Source organism: Lepus europaeus, chromosome 19 (assembly GCF_033115175.1).
Source record: "Lepus europaeus isolate LE1 chromosome 19, mLepTim1.pri, whole genome shotgun sequence".
Lineage (NCBI taxonomy): Eukaryota > Metazoa > Chordata > Mammalia > Lagomorpha > Leporidae > Lepus > Lepus europaeus.
Genome location: NC_084845.1, coordinates 16,263,923 through 16,286,185, shown reverse-complemented (window position 1 = coordinate 16,286,185; position 22,263 = coordinate 16,263,923). Strand labels below are relative to the sequence as shown.

General features: G+C 60.2%; 1 protein-coding gene across 1 annotated transcript; it reads left to right on the top strand.

Annotated features, from left to right (window-relative positions):
* The first annotated feature begins 537 nt into the window (after positions 1–537).
* On the top strand, positions 538–19,465 carry WTIP (WT1 interacting protein). Its single transcript, XM_062175792.1, has 8 exons — positions 538–1,237; positions 6,935–7,036; positions 11,210–11,277; positions 11,381–11,443; positions 11,548–11,678; positions 12,367–12,418; positions 12,962–13,030; positions 15,461–19,465. Exons 1-8 carry the CDS (start codon positions 538–540, stop codon positions 15,599–15,601), a joined length of 1,326 nt encoding a protein of 441 aa, XP_062031776.1. The 3' UTR covers positions 15,602–19,465.
* The last annotated feature ends 2,798 nt before the right edge of the window (positions 19,466–22,263 follow it).

Sequence of the window (22,263 nt, the reverse complement as noted above, 5' to 3'; positions counted from 1 at the left end):
GCGGCGCCGGGAAGGATGGGGCAGGATGTGGGCAGCGCCGCCGACGGCGCACATCGCCGCGGGCCCCCGCCTAGGCCGCAGTCCCGCCGCCCGGGGGCCGCCTCGCAGCTGCGCGCCCCGGCGCCCGGGCCCAGCCTCCGCGCCCCAGAGGGCGCCCGGCGCCGCGCGGACACCGCGGCTCCGCCGCCGCCGCCACTCCCCCCACATTCCAGAGGCCGCAGCGCCGTCTCCTTCCTCGCATTCCTGCCCCCGCAAAGGAGTCCCTCCGCCCCCGGCGCGGCCCGGCAGGGGAGGGGGCGCGGCGCCGCGGAGCGCACATTCCTCCGCCGCGCGCGCCACCGGCCGCAGCGCCGCGTCCCCCGGCCCGCGCGTGGCCGGCGCAGCGACCCCGGCCCCGGCGCCGGCCCCGCCCCGCCCCGCGCCCAGGGGTCCCGGGGCGGGCTCCGGGCTTCGGGCGGACGATGCGGCGGCGGCGCGGCCGGAGCGGCGGCGGGAAGCGGAGGCGGAGGTGACGCGCCGGGGCCGGCGGGCCGGGCCATGCAGCGCTCCCGGGCGGCCGCGGACGAGGCGGCCCTGCTCCTGGCCGGGCTGGCCCTGCGGGAGCGGGAGCCCGAGTCCGGCGGCGACTCTCCGGGCCGCGGGCGGCGGGGGCCGAGGCCCGGGCCGGGAGACGAGGCGGCGCCAGCGCTGGGCCGCAGAGGGAAGGGCGGCGGCGGCGTTGGCCCCGAGGCTGGGGCGGACGGACCGAGCCGCGCGGAGAGGGGCCCCCGGCGCGCGGCGGCCCCGGAGCTCAGCGCGCAGCCGGCAGGCAGCCCGCGGGCTAGCCTGGCGGGCTCCGACGGCGGCGGCGGCGGCGGCGGCGGCGGTGGCGGCGGCGGCAGCGCGCGCTCCAGCGGTATCAGCCTGGGCTACGATCAGCGCCACGGCAGCCCGCGCTCCGGCCGCTCGGACCTGCGTCCCGGCCCCGGGCCGCCGTCGGGGGGCAGCGCCCGCTCCAGCGTGTCCAGTCTCGGCTCCCGCGGCTCCGCCGGCGCCTACGCCGACCTGCTGCTGCCTGGCGCCGGCCCCGCGCCGGCTCGCTCCCCGGAGCCCGCGGGGCCGGCCCCCTTCCCTCTGCCTTCGCTGCCGCTGCCCCCGGGCCGCGAGAGCGGGGCGAGCGCGGCCGAGCGGCGGCTGGAGGCGCTCACCCGGGAGCTGGAGCGGGCGCTGGAGGCGCGCACGGCGCGGGACTACTTCGGTGAGCGAGCTCGGGTGGACGGCGTGGGGCTTGACTCTGGAAGGGGCCGGGACCAGGAAGGCGCGGCTGGGACCCGCCGGGCCTTAAGGGTTGGTTTCCAACAGCGGCGGCTTCGCGCCGGGTCCCCAGCGCAGAGGGGACACAACTGTTCCCGGCTTAGAGAGAGAGAGAAGGCAGGTGACTGGCAGGGCGAGCCGATTCCGACCGTGGCACCTGCCTCTGCTCGTCCTGTCCGGTGCTGCTGCGAGGTGAGCAGAGGCGCTCGGCCAGCCCCGGCAGTCGGGTGGACGCGGGCGGCCCTGGCTCCTGGCTGTGCTGTGCGCACTGGGATATGGGCGAAGGGATTCCTGCCTCTGACGGATTTGCAAAGTCCAGCAGCCTTACAGCCCGCCCCCGTCTGGTCTCCAGTCCCGTGGACAACTCTGTCCCTTAGGGCCGGGGCCGGGGCCGGGGAGAGCGCTTTTGATAAGCAAAGCAAACAGGTGAGGCTCTGAAGGGGCCTGGGACTGAGAATGTCCCGGGGTTGGCGTCTTCCAGGCCGATCCAGCCGATGTGGCAGGTTGGGTGGGCTGTCCTGCCAGAGAGATGTCAGGTTGTTCCTCCCTTGCCCAGGGGCTGCAGCCCCAGGGTCCAGGTTGGGGGGTCGGCCTGCCTTTGGGATGGGGAGCGCCTCCCACGTGAGGTGTGCAGGGTGGGGAGATTTGTGGTTTGGGCAGTGTGGTGGCAGCCAGCAGGTGGCCTGGGGACTTAGCGGGCAGGTGCTAGGGTTGTCTTCTGGAGGGGACCCGTGCCCGTGCCCTGGAAGAAGAGCAGGTGCGCCTTGCAGGGCCACTCGGGATGTATGCGAAGTGGTTGTGGCCCGGTCCCAGACAGGTGGTGATGGAAGTGAAGGGGTCTGTGCTCAGCTGGGCCCTAGGGGCCACGTGGGACATGCCGCAGTGATTCAGTGGGTGTTTGTTGGTTTTTTTTTTTTTTTTTTCCACATAAGAAGCCAGAAGTTGAGGTTTAAGTGACATTTACCCTGTTTTTAAAAACTCGGGCAACTTAGAGTGGAATGATGTGATTCTGACGCGCTCGGGCTCCTGTGAGCTGTAACAGCGGTCATGTCCAGTCTGGGGACCAGGAAGGAAGTCTGAAGGTGGCGTGAGCCCATCCTCAGCCGCCAAGGGCCGCTCGTCCCTTCCACTCCCTGGCCAGCCGGGTACCAGCTGCCCTGGCTGCCCTGTGCCAGTCATTGATGTCTTTGGAACCACCCCACCCCCCAACAGTGTCTGCCGCCTGGAGCCGGCCCTCAGCCTCAGGCCGGCTGCGGTGACCTCCCTGCCCTCTCTCCAGCCACCCGCTCTCAGGGCCACACCCTGCTTTTGCTTCTGTTCCCCGTGCCCAGCACCTCTGCCACCTCAAGTGGCCTAGCAGAAGCCTGCCCCTGAGTCAGGGCTGCAGCCACCCTGTCCGGGCCACGCTGGGCTCTGAGGAAGCCCTGGGACCCCGCAGAGGTGCGGGCTCCACCTGAGCCTTGGGGGGGTTCCCCTTTTATTCTCTGCACAGCCGTCTTCTCCTCCGACCCAGCCTTGCCGTCTGCCCCCTTCAGAATTCCGAGGTCAGCCGTAGCAGCCGTCTCCAGTGGCCTCCCGGTCCTTGCTGGTGGGATCTCTCCAGTCCACAGCCAGCCTCCCTCTCCTGCCTCACCTCCTCCTCCATCTTCAGCTCCGTCTTCCCATTGGCCCTTTCCTTTGGCTATAAACATGCAGGGGCCTCCCACGATAAACAAATGCAAAACCCAAGCTCCCAAGTCCCTCAGCCCTTTCTGCTCGCTGAGATCTGTCTGTCTTTGCTCACACACCTTCCAGTTCCCCCTCAGCACCTGCTCTCTGCTCCCGCTTGTCCAGCCCAGTTCCTGTGCAGGACACAGGGACCCCCAGCGGGCTGCCACAGCTGTTTGCCGTGGTGTGGCACTGGCTCTCCTGCCCCCTTTCCTTGGTGCACCGCCGCCTCCCCTGTGTTTTGGTCCAGGTGGTGAAAGCAATAGTTAGAGAACAAGCAAACACAGCTAAGGAGCTGGTCATCAAGGAGAGAGCCGCCCCCTTGCCCGTCCCCCTGTGCTGTTTCCCACAGGCAGCTGAGCGCCGTTCTTGACAGCAGCAACTCGGGGAAATGCCGAGGTTGGGTTCGCGGTGCTGAGGGGCGAGAGTGAGCGTGTGAGGACGGAGTACTTACCCCTTTTTAAAAGTTATTTTTGTTTATAGGCAGAGTGACAGGGAGAGCTATCTTCTATCCACTGATGTACTTCCCCAGGGCTTGCAACAGCCCGGAGTGGGCCCGGCCAAAGCCGGGCGCCTGGAGCTCCATCCAGGTATCCATGTGCGTGACAGGCACTCCGGTACTTGAGCCTCAGTGTGTGCGTCAGCAGGAAGCTGGATCAAAAGTGGAGGTGGGACTCATCCCGGGCCCCCAGTGTGAGATACGGGGCTCCCAAGTAGCAGCTGCAACTCCACTTTTCACTTTTTTTTTTTTTTAATATTTGTTTATTTGAGAGAGGTTTTATGTCCACTGGTTCACTCCCCAGATGGCTGCAACGGCCAGAACTGGGCCAATCCGTGGTGCAGGGGCCCAGGGACTTGGGCCATCTTCTGCTGCTTTCCCAGGCCATAGCAGAGAGCTGGATCGGAAGCGGAGCAGCCGTGACTTGAACCCCACTTTCACTTTAGCGCCGCCAGTCTGGCCGCAGTCTGGGGGCTGGGTTATCGAGGGCTGGGCCAGGGCCCAGGGAGGAGGTGCTGGGGGCATCTATTTGGATGAGGCTGGTGTGAGGAGGGAGGGGTGAGGTCAGGATGAGGCAGCAGAGGGCAGGCTTTATGTTCCCCGGGCCCCATGCACGGAACGCAGTACCCGGATGTGTGGCCGGGAGACCTCATGTAAGAGCAGCTTTGGGGGGACCTGGGGCTGTTCCCTGGGCCATCTTGGAGGTGGAGTGATTTCTCAGGATGAGATTGGCAGAGCCCAGGCTAGTGAGGGGTGGGGAGCAGCAGGCAGGGTTTGTTTGGCCTCCACATCTAAGTTAGTGCTGAATTCCAGTTTTTAAGGAATTCACAGACGCAGCTGGGTTTCCAGCTTTTCCTGAGAAATTAGGGTCTCTGGTGGTGCTCGTGGGCGTGCCTGCCTGCCCAGGAGCTGTCTGCGGAGCTGAGACGTGGCCACCACCTCTGCACTCACCTGCGTGCTCATCAGGCCGCTCTGACTTTCCTGCCTGGTTGTGAGGGCTTCTGAGCTGGCCCTGCCGCCCCCGGGGAGGCCCAGGCAGTGAGAAGACTCAGGCTGGGAAGGGAGAAGACTCAGAAAGGCAGGTGCAGGTGCAGGTGGTCCCCTGGGAGCCAGAGAGGCAGGGATGCCCCGTCCTCCAGCGAGATCAGCGTGGCAGGTGCACAGACGTGGACAGGTAGGGGACGACCAGGTGTGCAGCAGGCTGCTTGCTTCCCTGCAGAGAGGGCTGCATGGGGTTGCTAATGGTGGAGGGCTGGAGAGACTGTGGTTTTATGAGGAAGGAGGTCTGGGAGAAAAGGAGGGGGCGGGGTGGGCGGCAGCTCCTAGAGCAGCTGAAGATTTAGGGACCAGAGGGCAGGTGAAGGCCAAGGGGCCTGGGAGACCCAGGCTGCTCCGTGAAGGGGACCTGTGATGTCCGGGCTGGCTGCCTGCTGGCTGCGTCCCTGGGAGTGCTGGCCAGGGAACGCCCTGGAATGGAGCCAGGCCTTCCCTGGTGTTGCTGGTCACTCCTCCCCTCCCCACCCCTCCCCCGTCTGCCGAGCACCTGCTGTCCCGCTGCTGCTCGCAGGGTCCCCAGTTTTAGTAACCCCAGATGTCTGCAAAGCAGCATTCCTCCAGTGTCTCCTTAAGGCCTTTGCTGAAATGTCACCCTGTTTGTGGGGCCTTTCTGGCACCCCATTTAAAGACCACATACCCTACCCCAGGGTGGGCGTTTGGCCTCCTGGTTCAGTTGCCCACTTTCCACATCACAGCGCCTGGATTCAAGAACTGGCCGTGGCTCCTGACTCCAGCAATTTGCTAACGCAGACCCTGGGAGGCTCACGTAGTTTGGTTCCTGCCACCCTCCACCCGCTCCCGTGGGAGACCTGGATTGGGCTTCTGGCTCCTGGCCCCAGTCCTGGCTGTTGCGGACACTGGGGGAGTGAACTGGTGGGTGGGAGCGCTCACTCTCTCAAGCGAAAAAATAAAAAGTTAAAGCCACCGCACACCCTGTGTGCGTGTTTTTTTTATAAAGATTTATTTATTTACTTGAAAGTAAGGAGTTACACAGAGAGAGAAGGAAAGGCAGAGAGAGAGAGAGAGGTCTTCCATCCACTGGTTCACTCCCCAGATGGCCGCAATGGCCGGAGCTGTGCTGATCGGCAGCCAGGAGCCAGGAGCTTCTTCTGGGTCTCCCACACAGGTGTAGGGGCCCAAGGACTTGGGCCATCTTCCAGTGCTTTCCCAGGCCATAGCAGGGAGCTGGATTGGAAACGGAGCAGCTGGGACTCAAACCAGTGTCCATGTGGGATGCCGGCACTGCAGACATTACCCGCTGTGCCACTGGCTCCTCTTGTGTGTTTTTAATCAGCCTCGCCTACCTCCGAAGCACTTGTACACACCTGACATGGTATGCAGCTGCCATGGGCGGAGTGTCCAGCGTGCGGGCCCCTGAGGGCAGGGACGCAGGTGCACTGTGGACTGGCCAGGCGCCAGGCATCATTGTGGGCACTGACAGCCGAGAGAGCAGAGGCACCTGGTGGTGACCGCCGCAGGCTGTTTGTCATTCTGTGTGTCTGGGCCAGGAAAGATGCATTTTTTTTTTCTTTTGAAGAATATAGGATTTGGTCACAGAGAGCAAAAAGGATTTTCCTTTAGTTTGAGAGCGGGTCACAGATAAAGGGGCTTAGGTTACCTTTCTCGGTCTGAATACGAGAGCGCTTCAGAAGAACTCTGGGAAAATGGAAGTAGCAGTAGATTTGGGGTGAGCGTGGTGCCGTGGCTGAGATGCTGGTAGAGATGTCCACATCCCACGTGGACGTCGCGGGGAGTCCCGGCTCTGCTGCCGGGTCCAGCTTCCTGCTGAAGCTGCGAGGCCGTGGTGATGGCTCAAGTCCCCAGCCCCCTGCTATCTGTGGTGCAAGACCCAGACTGAGCACCCAGCAGCTGGCTTCCGCGTGGTCCTGCCCTGGCTGCCACGGGCATCTGGGGAGTGAGCCAGCCGAGGGGAGATCTCTGTCTGTCTGCTTTTCAGATTTAAAACGAGATCAATATATTTTGATGCAAAAATTTTGAAGTGCACGTGTGGTGTTTCCATATTGCACGCGTCCCATGAGCTTTCCTGCGCGTGGATTCCAAAATTGTTTTGCACCATGACAAGCTTACCTTTCTGTTTCATTTTTCCACAAACCTTTTGAAGCACCTCGTATGTCGGAATAGCTAAGATGTACGGCTTCCGTTAGCTCCGACTCTGTTCTCAGCGCTCCGTGAAGCTCTCCACACCCTCAGACGCCAGCCAGTGGCAAACCCGAAGCAGCAGGGACCCTTGAGGGCCCGTGCTGGTCATTACCCACCGAGTGACGTCAGCCTGGGGGATCAGGTGGCCCGAGTCAGGCGGGGGGCACCCTCAGCATCTGGGGCACTAACCACTGCTCCCTCCTCCTCCTCCTCTCCTAGGCATTTGCATCAAGTGCGGGCTTGGCATCTACGGAGCGAGGCAGGCGTGCCAGGCCATGGGGAGCCTGTACCACACCGACTGCTTCACCTGTGACTCCTGTGGTAGGTGGCCTCTACCCTAGGCCCTTTGCATGCCTTGTACCACATCCCCAGGCACAGGCACCGGGAGACCCCTGGAGCCTGGAGAGGGAGCTGCCAGGCCACTGCAGAGCCCTTTTCTGGCTGTCCCCCGGGACCTGCTGCCTTGCTGGTTGTCAGCTTTGGCGCCTCCGTCCTGTCTCTGCTGAGGTCACTCGGCTGCCTGGGAGGGGTGGGAGCCGGTGAGGACCTTGTGCCTGGACACGCAGAGGGCTGGGACTCCTTTTTCCTGCAATTAGTCTTTTCCTCCCAATGTTAGACACAATGTAAGCTGAACATGTTGTCATTTAACCTGGACAAAATAATAAAAAGTAAAGAAGCAGCCAAGATCCAAATCCCCTAAGAAGTCTCCGCCGTGGATTTCCCCACTGTGGCTGCAGGCCCGGCCCCCAGGGGCGTCTCTTAGTTATCTGAATGAAGCACTGTGACGTTCTGTGCCGTGGAGGGCACCGCGGCAGGTTTCTCTCCGATACCCGGCTCTCTAATCAGCAGATTCCGCACTTCCTGCTGTGTGGGCTTCAGATGTTTGCTTACCTCTGGCCAGAGAATGCCTATGGAATCCCGTCGTCTCACGTGGGCCGTGACGGCGACTTTGTAAACAGTGTTCCGCTCCGAGCCAGGAACCTGCGTCATTCCGCATTTCCTGCAGTCTGCGGCTTTCCTTTGTTTCCCTCCTTGCACTCCTTGCTCTGTTGTATCTTCTGGCTGCTTGCCCTCAGGCGTCCGGCTGTGTCAGGTGTTCTTCCAGGCCCCCGCGTGGGGGACAGATGCTGCTGACCACCGTGTTGCTGCACCCGCACCTGTAGTTTTGAATGTGAAAGTCTAATTTGTTCAGGTTTATGGTGAGGATACATCTCCTAGGGGAGTGCTTTGTCTTTGTCTTGTCTTTTTTTATTTGAAAGGCCAAAGTTAGAGAGGGAGAGAGAGAGGGAGAGAGAGAGGGAGGTCTTCCATCTGCTGGTTCATCGCCAGATGAGTGCAACAGCCAGGGCTGGGCCAGGCTAAAGCCAGGAGCCTGAAACTCCATCCAGGTCTCCCATGTGGGTGCAGGGGCCTAAACACTCAGACCGTCTTCCACTGCTTTCCCAGGCGCATTAGCAGGGAGCTGGATGGGAAGTGGAGCAGCCAGGACTCAAAGTGGTGTTCATATGGGGTGCCGGTGTCACAAGCAGAGGCTTAACCCCCTGAACCACCGTGCCAGTCCCCCCCCCCCCCAAACAGAGAGAAGGAGGGGCGGGCTGGTGCTGTGGCTTAGTGGGTAAAGCTGCACCTGCAGTGTGGTTGAGACCCGGCTGCTCCTCTTCCCATCCAGCTCTCTGCTGTGGCCTGGAAAGCACTAGAAGATGGCCCGAGTCTTGGGCCCCTGCACCTGCGTGGGAGACTTGGAAGAAGCTCCTGGCTTTGGATCAGTCCAGCTCCAGCCATTGCAGCCATCTGGGGAGTGAACCAACAGATGGAAGACTTATCTCTTTCTCTGCTTCTGTCTCTCTGTAACTCTACCTTTCAAATAGATAAATAAATCTTTTTTTTTTTTTTAAAGAGGATAGGAGAGACAAGGAATACTTTAAAAATTTTAAAGAAAGTTTTAAGTTTCTCTTAATAACAGTTAAATTGTGATAATTACATATTGTATACAAGAACTGGGTTATAATATTGTAGCTCCCTACCTAAAAATACTGTAGCCCATCAGTAAGTTCAAATAAAATATCAGTTAGAAAATCAAAATAAAAAAATTAAATTGAGGCAATTCAGATACTGAATGGGATCCGATATCTGTGTTCTGCGGATGCTCGTATACACTTGGGGCCTTGTGTCCCTGCCGCATGTGTGGTCATCGGTGTTCTGCGGGCGCTCCTACACGCTCAGGGCCTTGTGTCCCTGCCGCATGTGTGGTCATGGGTGTTCTGCGGGCGCTCCTACACGCTCAGGGCCTCGTGTCCCTGCCGCACGTGTGGTCATCGGTGTTCTGTGTGCTGCACACCGTGTCCCAGTTTTGTCCAGGTCAGGTCCCCTCAGGTTGACTCCTGTGCCCTTCCGGTTTGCCCCCTTCAGTCTTTGAGTGCTTCTGTATTCTCGGCACAAGATGTTCCTGGTCTGTTTTCATTCCTTCTTTTTAAAAGATTTATTTAAACTCTATCTATGTATGCATCTATCTAATCTAAGTGACAGAGAGAGAGAGAGAGAGAGAGAGAGAGAGAGAGAGAGAGAAAGAGAGAGAACTTCCATCCACTGGTTCACTCCCTAAATGGCTGCTACAGCCAGGGCTGGCCCAGGCCAAAGCCAGAAGCCCAGGCTCCATCCAGGTCTCCCATGTGGGTGGCAGGGACCCAGGTGCTTGGATCATCTTTTGCTGCTTTCCCAGGCGCATTAGCAAGGAGCCAGCACTTGAACCGGCGGTGCAGTATGGGATCCTGGCATCGCAAATGGTGGCTTAGCCCACTCCATGGTGCTGGCCCCTCCCGGTCGCTCTTTGTCTTCAAACACCCAGGTGACGTCCACCTTGCCCTCTGTAAGCGCACCCCCGCCATGGCTGCCCAGCCTGCGAAGTGACTTCTCACCCTGCAGGGTTGAGTTACCGGTTCGGGAACTTGATCTGGACGTGTTCCCCAGTCTGCTCCTTGGGGCTGGTCGGCTTTGCCCACGCTGCTGACTAGAGACGCATCTGGTGGACGGGCCGTCGTCGGGCGTCGATGGTCAGATCCCAGATGGGGCTGTGAGCTTCCTTGTGGAGCTCCTCTGGTGGAGGCATGTTTTCATTTCTCTTGGGTAAAGCCCGAGGAGTGGAATTTCTGGGTCAGAGGGCGAGTGTATGTTTGACTTTATAAGAAGCTGCCAGCCTCTTGTGCAGAAGGGCTGGGTTGTGCCGTCTTACTTCCCCAAAGGGAGCGAGCCGGAGTTGAGTTGTGCCACATATTTCCCAACGATCAGTATTTTAGTCTTTTTAATTTTAGCCATTCTGATGGGTAGAGGGGGATTGTGGTTTTAATTTGCATTTCCCTGTTGACTTGCGAGGCTAAGTGTTTCTGTTTGCTTCCTGACCAGGCCTCACACATCTTCCTCTGTGAAGTCAGAGTGAGGCTTTTGCCCATTTTTTTTTTAATTGGGGTTATTTGTCTTTCAGTTACTGAGGCGTAGGAACTTACGCACACACCCCCCTATGTCCATGCATAATTTTTATTTTTCATAATTCTCATTTTCCACAAACTTTTTGAAGTTCTCTCATATTCTGAATGCAAATTGTCTGTCAAATGTATGTTTTGTGAATATTTTTCCCTAGTGATTTTAACAAGTGTTTCTAAAGGTGAGAAATATTAATTTCTTCCTTGTTTTGTTTAAAGATTTATTTAATTATTTGAAAGAGTTACAGAGAGGGAGAGGCAGAGACAGAGATCTTCCATCCATTGGTCCACTCCCTGAATGGCCGCAATGGCCAGGACTGGGCAAGGCCAAAACCAGGAGCCAGGAGCTTCTTCCAGGTCTCCCACGTGGGTGCAGGGGCCCAAGCACTTGAGCCATCTTCCTCTGCTTTCCCAAGCATACTAGCAGGGAGCTAGATGGGAAGTGCAGCAGCCAGGACTCGAACCGGCGTCCATAGGGGATGCCGGCACTGTAGGTGGTGAGTTTACCCACTACACCACAGTGCTAGCCTCAATTTCTTTCTTTCTTTTTTTAAGATTATTTTTATTTTATTTTAAAGAGTTCCAGAGAGAGAGAGAGAGAGAGAGAGATCTTCCATTTGCTGGGTCTGGGCCAGGCTGGCTGAAATCAGGAGGTTTTTCCGGGTCTCCCACGTGGGTGCAGGGGCCCAAGCACATGGGCCATCTTTCACTGCCTTCCCAGGCACATTAGCAGGGAGCTGGCTCGGAGGTGGAGCAGCCGGGACTGGAACTGGCGCTGAGCCATGATGCCGGCCCCTCCGTGTCCATCTGGAAGGCAGCTCCTCCTAGATGCGCTTCCCGCCATGGCTCCCCCTTGTGTTCTCTCATGGGTCTTTGCATTGTTTCTTTGAAATGTTATTATTATAAACACATTGCATCATGCAGTTCTCTGCTGGGGAGCGGGGAGCATGTGGAGAGAAGGGAGCCGGGCTTCTTCCCTGGCTGCGGCTCCAGGCCCCCTCTGACCCCGTCCCTGCAGGGCGCCGGCTCCGCGGGAAGGCCTTCTACAGCGTGGGCGAGAAGGTGTACTGCCAGGAGGACTTCCTGGTGAGTCTGCGCCCTGCCCGCGGGAGCAGGCCGGGGGCAGGTGCTGGCCGGGCAGCGAGAGCCCCCTGGTCACACGCCACCCCGGCTCCTGTGTCCCTCCCAGTACTCCGGGTTCCAGCAAACAGCCGACAAGTGCAGTGTGTGTGGACACCTCATCATGGAGATGGTGAGACCCTCCCCGGCCTCCCAGAGCCCCTGGGCCGCGGGCAGAGCTGGGGAGCTGAGCTGAGCCTGCCTCCCAGGCTGACCCGGCAGCGCCTCCACCCCCAGATCCTGCAGGCCCTGGGCAAGTCCTACCACCCGGGCTGCTTCCGGTGCTCCGTGTGCAACGAGTGCCTGGACGGGGTGCCCTTCACGGTGGACGCGGAGAGCAACATCTACTGCGTCAGAGACTACCACACGTGAGTCGCGGGCGCCGTGGCCCTGCCCTCCGTCCTGGCCTCTTCCCTCCTGCCTCCCCCTGGCTTTCAGTGCTGGGGCGGGGCCTGGAGCCCGTCTCAGGTGCTTCAGTGCCAGCCTCCTCGTGGTGGGGGTCTCCTGCCTGCCCTGCCCGCTCCCAGGGCCGGGCCAGGCCTCTTCTACCTGGAGGAGGGGGTGGGGGCGGTGTCTCTGCAGACCCTTTCTCTTGCCTATCTACTGCCCAGCTGGGCAGCCGATCCACCTCCCTGGCCGTGGCTCTGGGCTCGGACCCTGGGCTGCTGTCTACTGCCCAGCTAGGCAGCCGATCCACCTCCCTGGCCGTGGCTCCGGGCTCGGACCCTGGGCTGCTGCCTGGTAAAGGTTTAGAGCTGGGCACACAGCCTGGTAGTCAGGATAGAGGCAGGTCTGCAGACACCGGGGACAAGGATCACGTGGGAAGCATGAGGGAGACAGGCGGCCATCCTGGAGGAGGTGAGGGGCCCAGGTTGACTGGGAGTCAGGTGGAAGGCCAGCACCAAGAAGACCTGGCGGAAATGGCCCCTGCCCACCCACCCAGGGCACCCACATGGGGAGAGTGGGCCTGATGCCTCCCACTGTGGGAGGACCTGTCCCTGTGCCCTCTGTCTCTGGTCGCTTAGCCAGTGACTGCTGGTTTCCTTTTTCTTCCAGGGTTTTCGCACCAAAATGTGCCTCCTGTGCCCGTCCTATCCTCCCTGCACAGGTAGGAAGCAGTCTCCAGCCCCGGGTTTTGGGCCACGATGGGAGGGAAGAGCGGCCGCTGTGGCTCTAACCTTCAGAGGCATGGGGCGTCCGTTGGGCCCGTGCCCATGGGGGCAGGTGCTCCTCGCATGAGTCAGCAGGACATGGTGGCCTCTGTCACCCAGCTCTCCGCCTACCGCTCTCAGCCCCATGCTCCACCACTGGGCTGATTGCTGGGTCCGCTCAGCTGTGCAGGCCGAGCTTGGGGGGTTGCGGATGAGCAAGGAGCCGCCCTGGGGCCCTGGGTCTCCCCACACATGCTGGTTGTGTCCGTGGCGGTGTGCCTAGGGAAGCAGGCACAGATGTAACACGCACACGCCCACCAGCTCTCGCATGGTGCTGTCGGCTGTGACCAGGGAAGGTACCCCAGGAACAGGTGCACGCATGGTGTGCGCCTACCAATGCCCGGTCCAGGCCCACGTCAGGGCTCACCTGGGCGTGAATGCCCAGCTGCCGTGTGCTCACACACGCAGCTCACCCCGTGTGAACCCGTGTGTCCCCACAGGGCTGTGAGACGACCATCCGTGTGGTATCCATGGACAGGGACTACCATGTGGAGTGTTACCACTGTGAGGTAAGCCTGACGGCCCCTGCCCCAGCCTCCTCCCTCCGTGGCCCAGGGCTGCCGCCCTCCGCCCCCTAACCCTCCTCCTCCATGGCATCAACTCCATCCTGCCTTTCCTTTCCTTTCCCAGCGGGCCCTCTCCTTCTCCCCAGGGTGTGTCCTCTCAGCCCTTGTTTCTTATCCACTGACTGCCCCGTATGTGAGGCACTGGGGACACGCAAAGAACAGGCCCCGTAGTCAGGGAAAGCCATGTCCACACGGTGCTGCGTGCTGTTACGGGGGGTTGATGGAGCACAGGGGGCCTTGGAAAAGCAAGAATGGCTTCCTGGAGGAGGTGACTGACACTCAAGCGGAGACTGACGGTTTGATGTGAGGTAGCTGGGGAGGCGGTGAGGAGGGCCTGACTTGGCGGTGGAAGCAGCAGGTCCTGGGGAGGTGTGGTGTCCTGTCGCTGGAGGGCGTGCAGGAGCTGAGTGGGACTTTGCCCCGAGAGCAGGGGAGCACCGTCAGAAAACAACACAGGATTGCATGTGGATCTCAGAAAACAACGCAGGATTATTGCATGTGGATCTCGGAAAGGCTCTCGGAGGAGAGGGCACAGCCAGAGTGGGGTGGGGGCCCGGGAGACCGTGGTTCTGGTTCAGGGGAGGGGTTGGACAGGATCTGGTGAGTGGACACAGGAGGTGGGGGCTAGGGGTGCCCGTGATGGGGGTGGGGGGAGCGGATGAGGCGCTCGAAGCTGCAGACATCCAAGTTGGGAGGTCTGGGGCTCAGAGACTCTGCTGATGGATGCGGGAGCTTGGGGGTCGTGGGCAGGTGGGCCCCTCCCCACTGGCACTGTCCCTCGGCTCCTCGGCAGGAAATCCCCGCAGGCGGCAGGTCAGGGCAGCTGCACCGGCTCCTCTCATTGGCTACCTTCTCTTAAAGATGTTGTTTTAAAGATTTAGTTATTTAATGTGTTTGAAAGGGAAAACAATAGAGAGATCAATCTTCCATCTGTTGTTTCACTCCCCAAATGGCTACAATGGCTGGGGCTGGCCCAGACAGAAGCCAGGAGCCTGGAACTTCATCTGGGTCTCCCAGTGGGTCATCCTCCAGTGCTTTCCCAGGCCACAGCAGGGAGCCAGAGCAGAAGTGGAGCAGTGGAATTTGAGCTGGTGCTCTGATCTGGGATGCCGGCGTCCAGCCGTGGCCCACCGTATTGTGATGTGGGGCTGACCCCACTCTGAGATTACCAGCCTGCCTCGCTTCCATTGAGTGGCTGAGAGTCACGTGGTTAGCTGTGTTCTCATCGCGGAAGGCGGGAGGTGACGTCCAGCTCCTGCAGCTCCATCACGGCAGGGTGCAGGTGGCAGCCGGAGCTGGGGGCAGGGGGTCTTCCAGAGAGGCCACGGAGGGGCAGAGGGCCCGGGGTGCTCTGAGAACATGGATATTTGGGAACAGCTGGAGGCAAGGTGGCCACGGAGAGGAGGACGAGCGAGAGGGGGTTGGGTCACCGAGCCCAGGAGGAAGAGAACCCACGAGGATGCCTGGGTTGGGGCAGAGGAGGAGGATGGGAGCGGATGTGGGAACAGCAGGGCTGTCGTCCCCCCCGACCCCGTGCAGTCACGGCCTCTCTGCCCATGCAGCTGTCCTCTGCACTGTCGTGTCCCCTTGGAGTGGCACACTCCTTAGCAAGAGGTTGATGCTGAGGGTCTTGGAGCAGCTGGGTGCTGGTGGTGCTGGCGCCCCCCGGGGACCCCTGTGTGGGAGCTGGGGTCTGCAGGCCGCTTTGCCCTCTCCCTGTCCCGTGGTCACAGTTTGCAGTCAGGTCTGTGATGGGGTTCAGGGACAGCGGGGGCAAAGGTGGTTTGCACGTGAGGCCGTGACTCCCTCCCCGCAGCCCAGCTCTGTGCCTGTGCAGGGTGGGGCAGGTGTCGGCCCTGGGGCCTTGGGTAACAAGAACAAAGCTGTGAGCCTTCAGCCCTGGATACCGAAGTGGAAAAGACAGCAGGATGGGCACCTTGGGCCCGCGGTCCACACCTCCCCCTGCCCCGGGAGCCTGGCAGACACTTTATGGGCACCCCCCTGAAGGGCCCTCCTTTGGGGTGCTCCTCCCCTTCGTCTTCCGCTGCTCCAGGGCTCAGCCTTCCCGGCTGTTGGGGGAACTCCTTGCTTCAGTTAAGGACCTCGGCATGGCGGCCTCTTGTCCACTTTCCTTGCCCGGCGCCGCCTGCAGATGCCCGGCCGGTGTGTGCTCTGTCCTCCTCCGGGAGTCCCACACCCTCTGCTGGGCGGGTCCCCAGGGTCCTGACCCTTCCTGGGAGGCGTGGATGTGGCTGGGGGTGGTGACAGCTGTGTCCTCGCCGTGTCCGGGGCTGTGACTGCCCAGCCCTGCGCCCGCGAGCCCTCGCCCGCTCCCCTCCTCACCCAGGGGCCCTGGGCTGTGCTCTTCCCTAGGACTGCGGGCTGCAGCTGAGCGGGGAGGACGGACGCCGTTGCTACCCACTGGAGGGCCACCTGCTGTGCCGCCGCTGCCACCTGCGGCGCCTCCGGCCTGGCCCGCTGCCCTCGCCCACAGTGCACGTCACCGAGCTCTGAGCAGGGTGTGGAGGAAGGGCTAGACGGGGCCCAGGTCCCTGTCAGGGCGGGCCTGGCCGCCTCCACCCCCCACACCCCCAGCTGCTGTCCTGTCTGCGGGGGCCGGACCCCCGCGGTGAAGCTACTTCTATTTATTCACCATTTGTGCCTCCTCCAGTTGCTTTCCTCTGGGACCTGCTGTCTCCCCCCACACCCATGGCCGGCTCTCCTGAGACCCCCGCATGCCCCCTGCAGACGTGGGTGACGGGCAGCGGCCTCAGCCCAGCCCCCATGGCCTCCCTGTTCAGAGGGCGCCTGGGGCCCTGGGTGGATGGCCCTGGATTTCTGGGGTGTCTCCGAAAGCAGGGGTGGTGGGCGGCACGTGTGTGTGCGTGTGTGTGCGTGTCGGCTGGCCGTGGGTGCCTTGTTTGGTACTGGGGGCCCGGCCTGTGGGCGCTGTGCGATTCAGCCTTGTCAACCACAGTTCCCACCCCGCTGCTCGCTCCCCTGGCCCCGACTCGGGGGCTGTGCCCCCCCAACGCCCGGCTGAGACGCACCTGCCCTGCAGAGTCCCCGCTGGCTCCGGGTCTGGGTCAGGAGGGGCCTCGAGGCTGGGAAAGCCCCGGCCGTGTGCACTGGGTCCTGGGCTCTATGACAAAAGGATAGGATCTGACTTAAATTAAGTTTTCCTGCGAGGAGATTTTCATTTTCTTAAAAAGAATATAGTTTTCTTCTAAGAACTTGGGCCAAGGTTGTTGTTCCTGAAGAAAGCCACCGTGGACTCCTGAGCGTCCAACTCGTGGGGCCCGTGGCTGACGTGCAGATGGCAAGAACGCCGCGCTCGGTATTTTTGTATAAATGCCTCCAAAATCCCGGTGTGTGTCTGCCTCTCAGACTCCAGGCTGGGGTGTCTGCGCGCGTCACCGCCTCACAGCCGTGGCGAATACAGCGCCACTGGGTGCCGGCCCCATGGCACGTGCGCTTGTGGGCGGGCCCTGGCCGGGACGAGCCGTCACCGTGGTTTTTGCCCGAAGTCTGCTTGTTCTCGTGAGTGCCCTGCCCCCTGTTGGTTACGGCTCTTGCCCACCCCCCACCCCCCGCTCCCCGCCGAGGCTGGTCTCCACGGGTGAGCAGGTGCAAGAAGTTCTTTCCTTGGATCCGAAGCTGGGTCCTGTCCAGGAGGTAGCAGGGGCTTCAGGTGTGGCCACTCTGAGAGGTGGGGGGCTCCAGGAGAGCCCTGGATAGGGACTGAGCATGCGTGTAGGAGTGGGGGTAGCACATCTCTGGAGGACTGGCCCCCATGGTGTGTGGCCATGGGATCTGTCCGCCTTGGGAGGGGAGCGTGTGTGCACACTTGCCCTGGGGGACCGTGCAGACTGCTGGGAGCAGGCCTGGGGGGGGACTCCAAGATGGGAGAGTGACCTGCTGTAGGGTTGGGGGGAAGCTCACCAGGTCCCTGGTTTCTGGACAGAGACCCCAGGGAGTGTCTGGGGCCCTGGAGGACCCAGCTGCTCTCCTTCCATCCGTGTGGGCTGCCCTCCAGAAGCCTGGGGGTGGTCACAGTGGACTTCTGCAGCCCAACAGAGGCTGGCCCTAGGGGACAGGGGTCCCCCCTGCGCCTCCCGGGGCTGCAGCGCCGGGTCCTGGTACAGCTGGTGTGCGGAGGAAGTGTTCAGCAGGGCTGTTTGCGTGCCTGGCACGTGCTCACCTGTCCCCCAGCCAATCATCCGCACACCCCACACCCAGTGCGTTCTCTCCATCTGCTGTGCAGATGGCCCTGCCCTGCCTGCTGCTCACACGACTGCCCAGGACTGCACCTGGGGGACACGGCCGGCTCACAGGGCAGCCAGGGAGGCGGGCGGTGTCAGAGAACCCTTGGGCTGCTCCTGCCTGAGAGAGCTTTGGGTAGAGGAGCGGGGCCGGCCCTGTGGTTTTGGGAGGATGGCGGTCACTGGTGGGAAGACGTGGGATTGCACCTTCCTCTCCGTGGGGACAGGGTCTGCGCCTGCAGTGGCCACAGCTGGCCCAGCCCCCCGCCCAGCATCTGGCTCCGAAGGAGCAGGTAAATGCTGATGGGATGACGCGGTCATGGCAGTCAACCTCGCAGATCACTGGCGAGTGCGGAAGTACCGCTCAGGGAGGGTGAGCCCCTGCCCCGCCTTTGGAGAAAGTACAGCGTGCGGTGCCCCTGTGTCCAGCTGCGTGGGCCCTGCGTGGGGCGGCGGGGCGTGCTGCAGAGGGGACACGGGATCGACACAGGGGCCGCAGTGAGGTCCCCGCAGGGGCGCGAGCAAGTCAGCCTGTTTTCTGAGTTGGGCCGCTGCTTGAGCTGCAGGCCCTCTGTGCCCAGGACCCCAGGGCATGTCCACGTTGGGCAGGTGCCCAGGGCCTGCTGCAGGGACCCCGGCCAGGCCCTGGTCTTCAGCCTGCAGAAACGTGGCCTCACTCCTTGCCCCTCCTCCATGTGAGCTCGTTGGCCACAGTTGCCCTGGGCCTCCCTGCTGCCGGCCCAGGGGGAGGCTCCTGAGTCACTTCCCCCACCCCACACGCTGCACACCGGAGCTGAGCTCCTCCTCCTGGGCCCGTGGAGCCGCCGTCTCCTTTTTCTTTTCCAGTTTCACATTCAGGAATGTCTATACAGGTGCCTCAAAAACCCTGTGGGAAAAAGGCGAAATAAAAAGGCATTTATTTTGATGCAAAAAAATTGAAATCACGTAGTTTTTCCTAGCACATGTTTTCCACGAGCTTTTTGAAGACCGGGTATGTGCATGGATTTGAAAAACTTGTCTTTTAATTCCACTTTTTATTGTGAAAAAGTATTTTAAGACAAATGGAAAACTGAGCAAGTTTCATTTAGCAAAGTACACCCCAAAGGAAGTCACAGTACAAAGGAAGTCAGGCCTCACCAACCCCCACAGGATTAGCATCGTGCCACAACTCTCAAAACGGACTTTTCGAAAGCTGGAACTTAACCTAAAAGATTTCAGGGGCCGGCGCTGTGGTGTAGTGGGTTAAGCCGCCACCCGTAATGCTGACGTCCCATATGGGCGCCGGTTCGAGTCCCAGCTGCTCCACTTCTGACTGAGCTCTCTGCTGTGGCCTGGGAAAGCAGTAGAAGGTGGCCCAAGTGCTTGGGCCCCTGCACCCACGTGGGAGACCCCGAAGAAGCTCCTGGCTTTGGATCGGCACAGCTCCGATAGTTGCAGCCAACTGGAGAGTGAACCAGCAGTTGGAAGACCTCTCTCTCGCTCGCTCTCTCTCTCTGCCTCTCCTTCTCTCTCTAGAACTCTGCCTTTCAAATAAACCTTTAAAAAAATAAAACACCTTAAAGATTTTAAATGAAAACAGAAACTAGAATGAACAAACACGAGAGACATCTCTGAACTGGGAGATCCAGCACCTCCGAGTTCTCCAGAAAAGTCTCCCCAAGGCGTGCGTGCGCGTGGTGCGGCGGGGGACCTCTAAACGTTGATCGGGAGCGGCGGGACATAGTTTTAGTTTACTCAGAGTAGTCTGCATGAGAAGACACTTTAAAGAGGTCATTCTTCAATCCGGATTTCACAAACTCCTGGTGCAAAAGGGGTCCCACCAGCTTCCTCTAGGGCAGTAACCGCTCTCCACGGCTCGCTGGCTGCCCTGTGGAAATTTGATTGAAATAACTCGAATGCTTCTACAACACTGGTCACCCCGCCCTGCTGTTCTGTCCGCTGTCGCCAGCGCCGTGACAGCCACTCCGTGATCAGCTCCCCTGGCCTGCCTCTGGCTGCCCTCTGCTGTGGGTTCAGGAAGAGTCTGTGTGTCCGTGCTGCCCACTGGCCCTGTCTGCACACTGCCGCCACGGCGTCCTCGTGGGCGGCCAGCTCCACGTCAGCTTCACCCGTCCCTCTCCCATCCGGGCCAGTCTCAGTGTGCACTCTCGGTGGGTTAAGTGGGGAGTCGTGGGTGTCGTTCTCGGTCGCTGTGTGTGGCAGCCCTCTCACATGGACGCCGTGGCCGGTGGTACTCTGCACTGTGACCCCACTGTCTGTGTCTGTGCTCATACATTCCCGAGTGATGAAGCCGTAGCGACAGCTGCAGCCGCATGGCACCAGTTTCCCTTTGGGCCGTGCCAGGCCGGCCGCTGAACAGACCTGGGCTTCCGGGGAGGATCTGACGGGGACCTCGCTCCCGCCTGACTGCTCTGGTACACCCCAGTGCGTCTGCGCCCTGCTCTCTCCCTGGGCTTCCCCAGCCCTTCTCTGCCAGCTCCTGAGAGGCAAACCGCGCCAAGGCCTCCCCTTGCCCTTGCCCTCGGGGGCCACAGGCATTGTGATCCTGTTTGGCAGCATTTCCGACTGGGAGGAAAATGATTTCTTCCTTTGTGCATCGAACGCGAGTCCCTGAAGCCACACAAAGCCATCATGAATGGTGTCGGCGCTGTTTGGACCACGGTGCCTCACCCAGTCCACCTCAGCTCCGTGAGCCTGGGACACCTCAGTGTACCCGTGCCCCGTGCTCGCCCTGTCTTTTCAGGGCCAGTTTTACCTCATCTTCTGATTCAAGCTCAACAGACACCTCTCCACTCTGCCCGGCTTCTCTAGTGCTGATAAAACCTACACCTGCGAGCGCATCACACACTGTGCAGCCAGGCGTGCTCTGGGGTAGAGCAGGACCAGGGCAGGCCACGGAGCCCTAATTCCACTTTCTGTGAACCTGACCGAGACAGAGAGGACTTCCACCCACTGGTTCCCCCCCACCCTTTTCTTTTTTTTTTAAGATTTATTTATTTATTTGAAAGGCAGAGTTACAGAGAGGCAGAGGCAGAGAGAGATCTTCCATCCGGTGGTTCACCTCCCCAGATGGCTGCAATGGCCAGAGCTCCAAAGCCAGGAGCAGGTGCAGGGGCCCAAGGACCTGGGCCATCTTCCACAGCTTTCCCAGGCCATAGCAGAGAGCTGGATCAGAAGTGGAGCAGCTGGGACTTGAACCAGAGCCCATATGGGATGCCGGCACGGCAGGCGACCACTTTACCTGTTACGCCACAGCGCTGGCCCCTGGTTCACTTTCCAAATGACTGCAACAGCTGGGGCTAGGCCAGACTGAAGCCAAGAGCCAGGAGCCCCACCCAAGACGCCCACACAGGTGGCCTCCCAGGAAGCTGGGTGGGAGGTGGAGGTGGGTGTTCCGAGCAGCAGCTTAAACCCACTGGGCCACAGAACCTGCCCCTCCAGGTATCCTCACCACGTGTACACATATAACTCAATTCTTTCCTAGAACTTTTTGATGTATGCTTGTACATATTGGTGCAGGCAGCTTCGGACATGCCGGCTGCTTCCTTGTTCTTTCTGGCCTGCAAAGTTCACATTTCTTTTCCCAAGACCCCGGCAGTGGGGCTGCAGGTCTGGGTTCAGGGTCTCATTGTTGAGCTCCTCCACAGATGTGGGTGAAGCTCATGGGATGCAGGTCCTTGGGTGCAGGGCACCTGGGAACTGAAGAGACACGGTCTCTGCCTTTTTTTTTTTTTTTTTTTTTTTTTTTAAGATTGATTTATTTGAAAGGCAGAGATACAGAGAAGCAGAGGGAGGGTGGGGAAGAGAGAGATTGAGAGAGAGATCTTCCATTAGCTGGTTCCCTCTCCAGATGGCCGCAATGGCCTGAGCTACACTGATCAGGAGCCAGGAGCTTCTTCCAGGTCTCCCACACAAGTGCAGGGACCCAAGGACCTGGGCCATCTTCTACTGCTTTCTCAGGCCATAAGAGACCTGGATAAGAAGTGAAGCAGCCGGGACTTGAACTGGTGCACGTGTGGGTTGCTGGCATGGCAGGTGGCGGCATTACCCACTACACCACAGTGCTGACCCCCCAATACTCTTACTTTAAGCTCAACACATCTTGGATATTTTATGTGTCTTCAAAAAAACTTCACTTGACAGATTTTTATTTATTTATTTTTTTTACAGGCAGAGTGGACAGTGAGAGAGAGAGAGAGAGGGAAAGGTCTTCCTTTTTGCCGTTGGTTCACCCTCCAATGGCCGCTGCGGCCGGCGCACCGCGCTGATCCGAAGCCAGGAGCCAGGTGCCTATCCTGGTCTCCCATGCGGGTGCAGGGCCCAAGCACTTGGGCCATCCTCCACTGCACTCCCGGGCCACAGCAGAGAGCTGGCCTGGAAGAGGGGCAACCGGGACAGAATCCGGCGCCCCGGCTGGGACTAGAACCCGGTGTGCCAGCACCGCAGGCTGAGGATTAACCTATTGAGCTTCGGCGCCGGCAGATTTTGATTTCTTTCTAACACCTTGTAACATGTTTTGTATTTAACTGACTCCTACAATTCTCTTATTTCTCCCTTCTCCTTTCTTTAGAATTATTTTCTCATCCCACTTTATATTTTTAGAAATTATATACTCAAGGGGCCGATGCTATGGCATTGTGGACTAAGCCTCTGCCTGCGGTACCAACATCCTGTATGGGCACTGGTTTGAATCCTGGCTGCTCCACTTCTGATCCTGCTCTCCGTTATGACTTGGGAAAGCAGTGGAGGATGGCCCAGGTGCTTGGGCCCTTGTACCTGTGTGGGAGACCTGGAAGAAGCACCTGGCTCCTGGCTTCGGATCAGCCCAGCTCTGGCCATTGCGGCCATTTGAGGAGTGAGCCAATAGATGGAAGACCTTTCTGTTTCTCCCTCTCTCTGTAACTCTACCTCTCA

Bases quoted from the DNA above. Each gene is read 5' to 3' on its own strand.
- WTIP (XM_062175792.1), top strand. From the start codon at position 538: ATGCAGCGCTCCCGGGCGGCCGCGGACGAGGCGGCCCTGCTCCTGGCC. The intron at 11,444-11,547 runs GTGAGACCCTCC...CTCCACCCCCAG, and splicing joins GACACCTCATCATGGAGATG to ATCCTGCAGGCCCTGGGCAA. The intron at 12,419-12,961 runs GTAGGAAGCAGT...GTGTCCCCACAG, and splicing joins GTCCTATCCTCCCTGCACAG to GGCTGTGAGACGACCATCCG.